This window comes from Strongylocentrotus purpuratus, unplaced genomic scaffold (genome assembly GCF_000002235.5).
Source record: "Strongylocentrotus purpuratus isolate Spur 01 unplaced genomic scaffold, Spur_5.0 spur5_scaffold_7, whole genome shotgun sequence".
In the NCBI taxonomy this organism is placed as follows: domain Eukaryota; kingdom Metazoa; phylum Echinodermata; class Echinoidea; order Camarodonta; family Strongylocentrotidae; genus Strongylocentrotus; species Strongylocentrotus purpuratus.
In genome coordinates, this window is record NW_022145613.1 from 21,226,401 (window position 1) to 21,239,714 (window position 13,314).

Consider the following 13,314-nt stretch of genomic DNA (forward strand, 5'->3'; position numbering starts at 1 on the left):
CCCTGGAGCCCGTCAGGGGGGGCACTCTGCCCCCCCCTGCCCCCCCCATAGGTACGCCAGTGCCCCTCCCCCTCCCCCTCGTTACAATCCTTTTAAAGAGAAGGTTGAGTTCTAGGAATAGGTTAAAAAATAAATTGTAAGTGTTATCATTGTTATTATGCAACCAAGGGTGGAAGAACATCAGATTAAACATGTTCCCTGAAAAGCATGGCTCTTCAAATGCCTTCATATTCTAAATATGACATGAAACATCGTAAAAATCGGGGGGTAGGTTTTTTTCGCCATGTGCTCGTGTAGTCCCATATACATCATTCTGTATACAGTGCTTGTAACTTTGCCAAGATTTGGCCAAATTTCTTATCATTTTGATGATTCCAGAACCTTGCAATACACACGAATACTTATATTCTAGATGATCAACCTTTTCTGATAAATTCCACACTGTTTCTTTCACAATGCAATCACATGACCAGAACTCAACTTTATCTTTAAGGGGGTATCTCACTGAGCGGCGAATGCTTACGAACGGTGCGAATTTTGGATTCACCAACTTTTCTGACGAATGTTGGCGACAATCAGGGTTCGCCTCTGCGACATTTAGCGACAGTTTTGGCGAAAATTACCAACTGCACCTGTATTTACCAATCTGTTGCCATTATTTGTGAATGTTTGGGACCTTTTGCTTACTCCTGGAGTCCTGTACTCAATGGCCCGAATTCACAAAGGAGGTTTGTCGACAAACCGAGGTTTATGTGCGTCATACGACGCGTTTCGATGCGTTTTTACAAACCTTGGTTTATAAAAAACAAAAGGAGGTTTGTCGACAAACCTCCTTTGTGAATTCGGACCAATGGGTCGATTTGATATAGGAACCATAATGGTCACGTGGTCGCTATAAGCATTTGCGAATCAAAAAGAACTTGAGCGACACCGTCTTACAACCGTTTGCAAAGGCATACGACTGTTTTGCAAGCGCATGCAAGTTGCAACTGTTTGCTGAAAAAATAAATTCGAAGAGTTTAACATGTTCAACATTTCTTTGCGACGAGAAAAACTGTTTGCGACAATGAAAAATGTTTTCGAACTTTCTAGCAACCTTTTACGAACCCCGGCCAAAAACGCGAAATTCGCATACGAGTGCAACCTCGCCGGTGATGAATTAAAAACGACTCGAGATGAATTGATAGTCCGTACTTCAATGACCTTTCTCTTATGCCCTTGAGGAGTGTTCGCTAGGATGACATTCTACGATGTATCTCGGCTAGTATTATAATGCTGGTCAAGTCATTATAGGACCTCATGTGTGATTTGATTAGTTCTCCATACCATGCATGCATATCGTGCGAGTAGCCCTCGAGTGATAAAGTGATATCGGGAGGTGTATATGATATTTCATTTCGCGATAATTACCTTAGCTTTGATTTTCAAACATCTTGTTCATTATGAGTCCAGTGCAGGCGCGTACGTAGGGGAGAGGGGGGGGGGGGGGGGGGGGGGTTTATGTGTGTGTTTTGGAGGAAACCCCCTCAATTTGTTTAAAGAAAAAATGAAGAAAACATAAAGGGTGACAAAAAAAATGATCTTACCCCCCCCCCCCCCCCCCCCCCCCCTACTGAACGAAATATCGGTCGGTATAATTTTCCGGGACCAATCGAAAACCAAAAAAAATAAAATTGTGCTCCCCCCCCCCCCCCCCCGTTTATTCACCGGCTGGCCGAGTCGTTTTCCGCGCGATTTTCAAATTTTAACCCCCCCCCCCCCTCGAATAGAATCCTGCGTACGCTACTGGTCCAGTGTAATACTCTTGTACATTTGCATCGTGTTATCTTTTATGATAATGTAAGGGCAGTCTCTTTTGGGGGTGATTGACTAGACGAATTGATTTATAAACCGTGAATCAAAGGTTTCGAAAAGAAGCAACGCGTAGAAAACCGGTTGCCACCTTTACGTCATTACTTTTTATCACGAACAGCAGTTTCATCCGAAAGTTGAAGGGGGAAAAATTGGGGGTGGGGGAACAGTTATGCCTGGTCATGTGCACACGAGACGTTAACTCGTTTTTGTTAACTTGGGCTATTGTCTGTGAAAGTAATTAGTGCATGCGCCAGTAATTCAACGCAATGTTTGCACCTTCATTTTGGTGCGTCAAGGACCGCGTAGTGTTATACGTACGTCAGCAAAATGACGCCTCGTGTGCAAACCCAACGGGCAGAATATATATATACATATATATTTATTCATGTTTTATTGTTCTTAATAACTGCAGATGTGACTGAGGATACCTGCATAATTGTTGGGGTAATTTTACAAATAAATGATCATTACAAAGTGATAACCTGCATCAGCTAACATAAATTTTACAACTAGATTCCAGACCAGACAAACATAAAATGATGATAAGCTGGTTATGGCGAAGAAAAACTTTTTATATTTGTTATAATCCACCATTGTTTGATTCGCCTTTACATTTTTCCTACATTCAGACGTACGGTGAGTGCGAATGCTTGCGTAATTTCATCTCTGCTAACCTGACTGCCTCGATCCAAGTCCAACATGGCCAGTGTGAATCGGACTGTTTCCTCCTTCCTATCTTCGTTGTTGGTGCTGCTTTCTTACTCTTCTTCCATTTTCTACCGGTAGTGGCGCTCGTCAATACTCTTCTCAGGTGACATGTTCAATGATTATTGATCAATTTATTATACGATGCCTTTAAAAAAAGGAGGCATTTTCCCTCATTCTCACACGCCATTGCTATTTTTATGACAGGAAAAAAAGAGAGTATATTTTATCAATAGTTGAGCTGTTTTTCGGTTATGTTCCTTTCACATTCATCCTCGTTTTTTTTTTAATTTACTGCAAACAAAGGACAATGTAAATACTGAATGGAAACATTTTTTGTGATATATTCATTGAGCTAATTTCAGAGATATAAAGATTATGAGCATTTTCGACTTCTCTCCCGAGACAAGATCGATGTACATATACTTTGAAAAAAAGGGGTATTGCAGAAAAACTCCAAACCCCTTACGTTTTTATGATACAAGGAAATCACAAATAATTGATAACAATATTGACTGTTTTTTATGTGATCATTTTTCTTATAGATGTGTTCCAGATTCCCAGAGGCCCATGGCTCTTGGAGTCAACTCTATTTTGAACAAATTATTAGGTAAGTTGGCCGTTCACTCTGTTTCTGTGTCTCTACTTCTTTCTCTGTAGTCATCACTCAGTCATGTGTTGTCAATGTTTTGCACACTTAAATAAATGCCACTTTGCATTGTCAATGGGAAGGAATGAAACTACTTCTTTTTTTTTAACAACAAATTTTCATGTAAGATTAAGAAAGAATGTTATTAAAAAGGTTTTTTTTTCTTACAGAGCTCTTAAGGGATTTGCAAAATTGTTATGTTCTGCTTTATAATCATAGGCCTATATTTAGTTTACAATTTGCATTCCCACATCTATAAGACTTGCAGGAAGCCTTTTTTTTTATTTACATGCAAGCGAAGGGAATTTCATGATTAATTCCAATGAAAACGCTCGCAAAGAGCCTAAACTGTATTTCAAACCTTCATGAATTTAGTTGCTCTATAGGGGCCTATGCTATTGAGAAAGGAAAAGAGGTACTTTTCAAAAGGGAAAAAGACACTTATTAGAGAAAATAGGAGCACATTTCAAAGTATCTCAACCTGAAAAGGGGTGCTCACCAGTGATGAAAAAGACACTTATCAGATTTTAGTAGGGGCATTTTTCAGTGGTGAAAAAGAGTGTTTATGAAAAGGGGGAAAAAGGGACATTTATCAGAAGGAAGTAAAGTAATCATTAGAAAGGAAAGGGGGACACGTGTCAAAATAAAAGGGGCAGTTATCAGAGGTAAAAAGGGGCATTTAAGAGAAAGGGAACGGGCACTGCTTACAAAGGAAAAGGATATTTTAGCAATGTAATAAAGTAACAATGCCACTTATACAACTGTAGTAACATATATTGAAAGCAGAAAATCTGTGCTATCGTTATCAATTTTGCATTCTCTATAAGTTGTTACGATTCTTTTTTTAAAACACAATTTCCCAAGGAAGTAAGGCAAACTGCATGCATATATCAAGTGGACCTCACTCCTTATTGCTCAATGCTAATCTACCACATGCACACAGCCCAAAAGCATATACATGTATCTAGCGCACAAGCTAGCGCTAGCTAGCTCTCTGATCCAGTCTAGAATCTTCGCGAGCAGTTTTATAGAGACATAGACATATTGCGATATGCCCTATATGAGTAAGGTATATTATTATTATTATTATTATTGGAATTAATCGTGAAATTCCCTTTGTGCAGTGGTCTTGTAATCTGGTGACCCGGGTTCGAAACCAAGGCGATGCGCTAGTGCCCTTTGGTAAGGCATTAATCCTAATTACAAGGTCCCTCGGAGAGGACCTAAAGCCGTCGTCCGTCTGGTTGCTTACTTACAGGCATTTATGCTTTCTTAGCAGTCAGGTAAAATAACCATCACCATTCATTCATTCATTCATGTAAATAAAAAATATGCATATAGGAATAGCACAAGTCAAAATGATAGCAAAATATAATACCTAAGATGTAGGTAACAAATCTACTTTCATAGAAATCATCTCCCCCATCCACTTGCTTCAATTGTGCAGGTGCTACACCAGGTCCCATTCTGGTTGGTGTGATGATGGATGGAGCTTGTCTTCAATGGCAGCAGACCTGTAGCAGTGAAGGTAACACAGAGGGCGCCTGTTGGATCTACAACGACGAGAACCTTTCATGGCGGATGTTCGGTCTCGGTCTCATCATGAAAGTAGCAGCAGTATCGCTCTTTAGCCTCGCCCTCTACTTCTACCGCCCTGCCATGGATGAGGCCAATGAAGCAGTTGCTGCTGCATCAGGAAGCACAATACAAGCTAGCCCCGCCCGGCCCTCCCCGGACCTGGCCTTGCAGCAAGATGAAGTTGTTCCACTAGACGGAATACGATCGTACAAACATGGTTTAGAGCATGAGGAGGACTCTAGGTAGTAGTAAATTAACACGTTTATATAACAATGTATTCTTGACCTATTTCTGTTGGGCACAAAGAAATGGATTCTAGGAATTAACACATGTTACAACAGAAATATTTTCCTGATTTGGGCTGGAACATTTTGTAGCTGGTGTTCACAGACCAGTAGAGTAATATTTGTCCGTTGTGTTAATTGTGGCTAACCATTAGGCCATCTCCCCAGTTTGCACTTCACGTTTAAAGCCGAAGCAAATAATTGATTCTACTCTTCAGAAACAAACTTCTCATATGGAACCATTTAGAATTTTTGTCCCAAACTGGTGCTTTCTCATATAACGTTTCATGTATTTTATTCAACAAGAAAATCTGTGTTTTGTCTGGATTATATTCATTTCTACTCATGCATTATAGGACTCATGGTAAATATTGAAGTTTGCAGCTGATGTTTTATCACAATTTAAGGTTGCTCAGTCAATTGTCTGTATGCATCAATTACCTTCCTACAACTGGTAATTATGCTTGATGAGCACAGGAAAAGACATAGTCTCATAGACTACTCTTCTGACATTGGACTGCGTCAGCGACTGGTACTAGTACGCGCCATGTAAGAGTAACAAACAGCGAATGTAAAATGAAAACTGAAAACATTTGCTATGAATTTGTGATATAAATTTATGGTACGAGCATTAATGTTGACCCACCTGCTAATTGTATGTTCCTTGTTACTTCATGTCATTAAAGAATGAATATGGATTCAGGTTTACTGACCTACCTGTAAGTAGAGCTCTCTCTCTGCTACCAAAAGAGATCTCAGCTTTGATATGAGAGAAACTCCATGGCATTCGTGAAAATGTTAACTTATATCAGGTTGTTGTTGTTTTGTTTTTTATTATGTTGTTTATGAATATTATTCTAACAATAATGGGCGGCAAGTTTGAAAATGTCATGGATGTCACAGAGTTGAAACTTTGAAAAACAAGTTTGATAATAGATGTAATAATAATGAAAATAATAATGATAATAATAATAATATTTAGTATTTGTAAAGCGCATATCCATTTTTATGCCTCCGCCACCGAAGGTGGTGCCGGAGGCATCATGTTTTCGGGTTGTCCGTCCGTACGTCCGTCCGTCCGTACGTCCGTCCGTCCGTACGTCCGTCCGTCCGTCCGTCCGTCCGTCCGTCCGTCCGTCCCGTTTGACCGTTATCACAATATCTCAAGAACCATTTAAGATTTAAACTTAAGACTCGGGAATAGTATTTATCACCATAGGAAGACGATCTGATTAGATTTTGGAGTACGTAGGTCAAAGGTCACAGGTCACAGAGGTCAACTTATGAAATTCCTTGTATTGAGTTTGTTAGCGCGATATCTCAAGAACCATTTGAGATTTAAACTTCAAACTTAAGGATAGTATGTATCACCATAGGAAGACGATCTGATTAGATTTTGGAGCACGTATGTCAAAGGTCAAGGGTCACAGAGGTCAACTTATGAAATTCCATACATTGAGATTGTTATCATGATATCTCAAGAACCACTGGAGATTTAAACTTCAAACTTTGTGATAGTGTGTATCACTATAGGAAAACAATCTGATTACATTTTGGAGCACGTAGGTCAAAGGTCAAGGGTCATAGAGGTCAACTTATGAAATTCCATACATTGAGATTGTTATCATGATATCTCAAGAACCACTGGAGATGTAAAAACTTCAAACTTAAGGATAGTATGTATCACCATAGGAAGACGATCTGAGTAGATTTTGGAGCACGTAGGTCAAAGGTCAAGGGTCACAGAGGTCAACTTATGAAATTCCATACATTGAGATTGTTATCATAATATCTCAAGAACCACTGGAGATTTAAACTTCAAACTTAATGATAGTGTGTATCACCATAGGAAGACAATCTGATTAGATTTTGGAGCACGTAGGTCAAAGGTCAAGGGTCACAGAGGTCAACTTATGAAATTCCATACATTGAGATTGTTATCATGATATCTCAAGAACCACTGGAGATTTAAACTCCAAACTTGTTTAAATTGCTCTATGGCGGAGGCATCATTTTCGACTGCGCGCAGTCAAAATTCCATCTAGTTTTTAATGCTCAGATAGAAACCAGTCAAATGCTCTTCCACAAATCACAAGTGACGTATTGAGGAGTACATGTATCTGATGGTACGGTGTCAAAGACTGATGATAAATCTAACAGCACAATGGGAGCAATCTTTACAGCGTCCATATCCCAAAGACAGTAATTGGACTTGTTAACTAGAAGAGTTCCGATGCTGTGGCGAGCACGGTCGGCAAATTGTCGGTGTCAAGGGGATCATTGTCTTCAAGAAACCCTGTGGCTGCTCTTGCTTTTTTTAAAATCTTTCGTCTAACCCACCTACAAATTCTTCCGAACACCCAGTTCTACCTCTCTCCTCCATTCAAAATGGCTATCATGAGCCACACCTGTGTACGTCAACATTTGATTATACCCTGATAGAACAACTACACATCTTATCTATAACAAGTGTTGCCTATGAAGCATGACCTGAAGGCTGTTTATGTTTCCTTCAGAATAGACCAGTTTACCAATGTTCACGAATGATATGTTTGGTGACGAAGCGAAAACATGTCGGGAGGCTTTTTTAACATTTTAGCAGCTAATTCCACCGTAGAATTTTATAATATAAAGCAGGGTGAAAATAATAGGAGAGCTGGAAATTAATGCCTTCTTTAACAAAAGTGGTTGAGGCATTTCAAACTTTATGTAGGATCCAACAATAAAATTCTATCTTACAAACAGGTCAAATTAACACTAGTAGACCAGTTCGTACATGGCACAAATATCAACAGATCATTTACACATGGAGAAGTCTCACTTTGTTCATTTTAAAATAATCGCTGCCACTTGTATATCATAGAATGTCGGTGCATAAATGAGTAATGATTACACAATTTTCATGTGCATGTGTCCAGTATTCGTCTTGGTTAGTTTTACAATTTTCTACAAATGACCTCTTATCTGCCAGCCCATGAGCCGATTCATAGATTTATGACCTGGCTATTAAATAAACTGGGCATCAAGTGTTCCTCAAAGAAACGTCCATAAATTGAATGTAATTCGTCTATTCCACATGGTGTGTCATCTTCTTGGAGCTTCAGAAATACACAAAATATGTTTATTATTCTCACTTGTTGATTTAGTTGTTAACCGTTATAAGGGAATATTTGTATGCACCATGTAAGTATTGCCAGTTAGTTTTTTTAAGATAACAAGTGGCGACTTGCTTAAATTTGAAACGGTCAAATTTTGAATTTTGTATGAGATAAGTAAAAAAATAAATGTGATCTATTTTGGGTGTGTTACAATTATATTTTTAATATTTGATCAACTGGCTCAATTTGATGATGGCTATTCCAATAATGACATATGTGTAACTTAGTTTTACAAGATCATCTGTAAAATGATAAATTCATTAGTTTGTGTTCTTTAATCTAGCTCATTTAGGTCTAGATTCATGATTCAGTAGTAAACATTTCAATCTGAAAGCATTGTAGCTTCATGGTTTAATTGTTTTTTCTATAGAATATTTATAAATATATTAATGTTTGTGTATTTTGTTTTCACCGCTGTATTACTGCGATGTTATTTTGTTTATGTTTGTATTGCCTTGTTTTACATTTATGTATATTAAAAGTATTATGTGTTCAAGTTCCATTAAGCAAACAAGACGTTTGTTATGAGAGGAGAAAATGCCATTTCTCCTACCCAGGATAAAAGTATAGAAGTTTGGGGGCTTATTCTTATAATAATAATAATAATAATAATATTGGATTCTTATATAGCGCACGTATCGACCTTGCAAGGTCCTCAAGGCGCTCCAACATTACCCGGCTATGCTAGGCTGCCGATTCGACGCTCACAGCATTTTAAGGAATTTGTATATTTGGTGTAAGTCTGTATTTTGATATTTTAAAAAAAATGGAAGGGAAAATGTATTGACACCAATCCATTTTCTATTTTTAACTATTTTATCATCCCCAATCTACCACGCAGTAACCATGGTAACATTGTGGGTCTGCTTACAAGAATCAAAACAGATTATATATTAGTGTTTTAAACCACCATTTTATATGTAGAAGGTTACATCAAACCGATGGACGACATTTTATTTTTCAATTTTGTTACTCTCGTACTTTGACAACTTAGGAAACGTATTCCTTGGTGTAGACTGTTCGAAGATTTTGATTTTGATTTGTGTAATCTTATTAAAATGATAGCTGTGTTCTTGTGATTTGAAAAGTGCACACTAGCTGCTCAACTTCATTCATGTAGAATTCCAAACATGAGGGATGCCAGTTTTTTAATCTTTTGCTGGATATCAAGCTCTGTGGCTTCTCAGTTCTAGATTTTGTCAGGCTTTATATGGTATACAACATGTATGTATGATTCCCCTTGTAGGCTAAAACAAAAGGGTGAAGGCAAAATTGATCCCTGTAATCATGACGAAATGAAAAGGCAATCCTAAAACATTGTGTGTAGTGAACATAATTGAGAGGGTCAGATCTTGAGTCTGGAAGCATGCCCCTGCTATCAAATATGACATGACGGTCATTTTTATCAAGCCAGGGGAAGAACTTTGTACACGAGTCAATTTTGTTTGAAAAATTGTGATAATATATTCACACCATGGATATAAAACCATGGATTACTTCAAACCTACTTAGTGATTGCCTAAGCTAGAGAGGTAGCCAGGATGCCAGGTCTCTCGTCTATACCCTCCCTGTGCCACGATAGTATTTCATATTGGTATGTAGGGTGACCATACGCATTCCAGGATTCATCTAGCTAATAAGACCACAATACTGTATTATTATTACTGCACAACTGTGCGCCGTTTCCGACGTTTCTTTATCGAATGTGAACCTTCCAGTTAGAAAATAGTTGTAATTTTGTTGTAGAAATATAGCTACTAAGATATGAAAATATTCAAATACGCCACATGACAGCCAGGATATTGATAATTTTAAAAATTCCCTGGGGCTGTAGCCCATAGCCCTACCTGTCCCGTACTGGGTGGTGACCGGGATATTTGTCCTAGATTATTGTCTGTCTGGAGATATTTGTCCTATATTATTGTCTGTCTGGAGATAGTTGTCCTAGGTAGGTGACCACATGGGGTGTAGCTTTCCAGAAACGTACCCTAGATTCTATCGCCATATCTTTATTTTCATAATTTTTTTATACAAGATTGAGGGCAGTATTCCAACCAGTCATGAACAACTCAATGAATCTTGGAGCATGTATGGTCTGCTAGGATACATAACATTCAGGTCAAAAAAGATATTAGATATTATATTTATATTTAAAAAAATAGAGTGAATATTCTGTAAGTCAAACAAGAGTCTATATTTTGAGTGTTTGTTATTATGAGGTCTGTCTGTCTGTATCTCTCAGGTATGTTACAGAGAATGAATGTATTGTTATATCACATTTAGAGTATAAAAAGAATAATAAATTGGTAGATTTCACTGTGTTTGTAATGATTGTGTGTCTTGCATTCCTTATTTTTTTAGTGAAAGTTTGATAAACGTTACATTATAAATTATGGTTTGTATGATCATTTTAAATCTACCGATTTTCATATGCTTTAACTTTCTATTCTATCTTGAAATTTCTTTGTTTTCAAAGATATGCTGGCAGTCTGTTATGAGAAATAATTCATTGCTATTTTCTATATTTTGTCTAACAGCGTATCGTTGTTTTACTTTTTATTCCATATGATTTAAGATTTTTACTTCACGATCTTAGAAAATCCACAATCAATAGCCCCCCCCCTCCCAGTCTCTTTCTTTATACTCCCCCTCTCTTTCTCTCTCTCACACACACACACACACACACACACAACTATAGACTATCGAAGCTGTGACATAACAATTTATTTTTTAGAATTTCTCAATTTTTTCTTCATTTTCCAAAAGAGCATCAAAAATAATGTCCGAATGTCGAAAACTAATTGAATATGTTAAGTATTGGCTGAGATTTGACCATCTGAATAAATATATGTCCTATGGGAACTCAGTGTTATAGTGCTCTGGTTCCTAATGTTATGAACCAGGGGCCCATTCCTAGAAACTTTCATGAGTCTAACTTCTTGACTATCCCATTGAAACGTGTGTTAATCTATAACACACGTTTCAATGGGATAGTCAAGAAGTTAGACTTATGACGGTTTCTAGGAACGGGCCCCAGAGCACTATAATACTGAGTTCCCATAGGACATATATTTATACAGATGGTCATATCTCAGCCAATACTTGATATATTCAACTGGTTTTCGACATTCAGACATTATTTTTGATGCTCTTTCGGAAAATGAAGAAAAAATTGAGAAATTCTAAAAATAGATTTTTGATGACGTCACACTTCACCACTCTATAGTCATGCCCATACGTTTTAAAATATTTTTGTTTTGCCCTCTTCACAATGTGAAAGTATTGAAACAGAATACCGTATTGATAATGTTAGACAGAAAAATATTTAATATAATATTCCATTATTTCAAAAATAAACAAGTTGCACAATGTAGTTACAACAAAGTAACCACAGTATAAAATACTTTACAATAAAGGAATATTTCATATAAGGGTATATATTTTGTCTCTTCAAGACTGCACATTTCATGTAAAGCTTACTATGGAGTTGAGCACACAATTAAATGTCATTGTGAGCATACAATACATATCAAATGGTCCACCCCAAAACAGACAATTTCTTTAATAATAATAATAATAAGACATTTATAATGCGCAACATATCCACCCAGAGGGTACTCAAGGCGCTTACAATAAGTTACATATAAACTGTACTTGGATACAATTATGCTAATATTACATTATACATGATAAAAAAGATGATATTAGTTAAAGTTGGCCATTGGATAAATTTTCAGACTGGCCTTGAAAATTGAAATGATCTACTGATTTACAGTCCTTAAGTGTGTTAGGGAGACTGTTCCACAACTGGGTATTCTATGAAAATTGATACCAAGATAAACTGCATTACTAAGGCAAACTGATTATTATTTAGTAAGTGAAGATAAATTTGACATCCCGTCTTCATAACCCCCCCCCCCAAAAAAAATTTTTTTTTTTTTTTTTTTTTTTCAAATGGGTTAAATGTCTATTTGGCACACATGCAAACGTGGCCTAAACGTGCTGTAACTAAATTAATTTCTTGGAGTAATATGTCACTTAAAGGGATCCGGTAACTTTGTCTTAGATCCTTTAAAAAAATCCTTGATTTAGCTCATGCTGCAATGATAATTATAAACCTTTAGGTCAGCCAGAAGCCCCATGACTTTTACAAGCCGATCGTCTGTCTGATTATCAAGATATTTATGATTGAAAACCGAAATCAAATTTTGTGTTTGCCAAACAATTTTCATAACACTACAGTCTATTGGGGAAAACGAGTATGGTAAAACCTGTCACTAAAAGGTTTTGACTTTTTTGAGGCACTTCTTGATCATTTTGAAGCGCAATTTTTTTTTTAGGGCTTCAATATAACACCATATCACAGGCACTGATAACATGTAGGGACGTGCATCTCAGATTTAACATTGTTAAACGATCCCTTTAAAGGTACTATGGCCAAAAAAATGAAAAGATTAAATTCCAACGGCATTTGAAAGATAATACTAATTTAGAACTTCCCTAAAAAAGGTGGGGCTTGAAAATGTCTTCAAGTGGGAAAATAATGACTATTAGTTGTCGAATCGACTTAAGAGCTATAGAGCTAGTAAGTAATAGTCTGATTTTCAGACCATTGTACCGAATGGTCGTACGTTTCATGCTGCGCAAAGATTCAATCAGTTTAATTTTGGCCTTCACAAGAAGTGGGTTTATTGACGTAGACAAATGCTCATGTACCCTTTACATCTCATTTTATGTATGTTATTACCAAAGAAGAAAAAAAAGCCAGCCAGTCACTCAATAGTGTCTGACAGTGAAGTCTAGCATGTAAACAGGTTTCCTTGCATAATTTGAATATTAGGACACTGCTAACTTTTTTCACAGATAGGACATACATGACATATTCATAATTTCAGCAAAGTTCTAAGGAATTTGAGGTTGGCTGCAAAAGGGACATAGTACCTTTAACGCGAGTTAGATGGTCATCTTGCCATGCTGAACATTGCACTCGGGATGGATTTTGCTCAATGTATCATTTATCATCAATATTTATAAACTCTGAGATAACAATTGATACTTAAAACTTTTAAATAACGATAAGGCAAGG

General features: G+C 37.1%; 1 protein-coding gene across 1 annotated transcript in view; it reads left to right on the forward strand.

The window, feature by feature from the left end:
- Positions 1-6,063, forward strand: part of LOC591667 (solute carrier organic anion transporter family member 4A1) — a 60,300-nt gene extending 54,237 nt beyond the window's left edge. The window contains exons 10-12 of the mRNA XM_791219.5: positions 2,484-2,665; positions 3,105-3,169; positions 4,656-6,063. Coding sequence (XP_796312.3) covers positions 2,484-2,665; positions 3,105-3,169; positions 4,656-5,032 — 624 coding nt within the window. The 3' untranslated portion in view covers positions 5,033-6,063. The remainder of the gene's footprint in view (positions 1-2,483; positions 2,666-3,104; positions 3,170-4,655) is intronic.
- Positions 6,064-13,314: the final 7,251 nt, after the last annotated feature.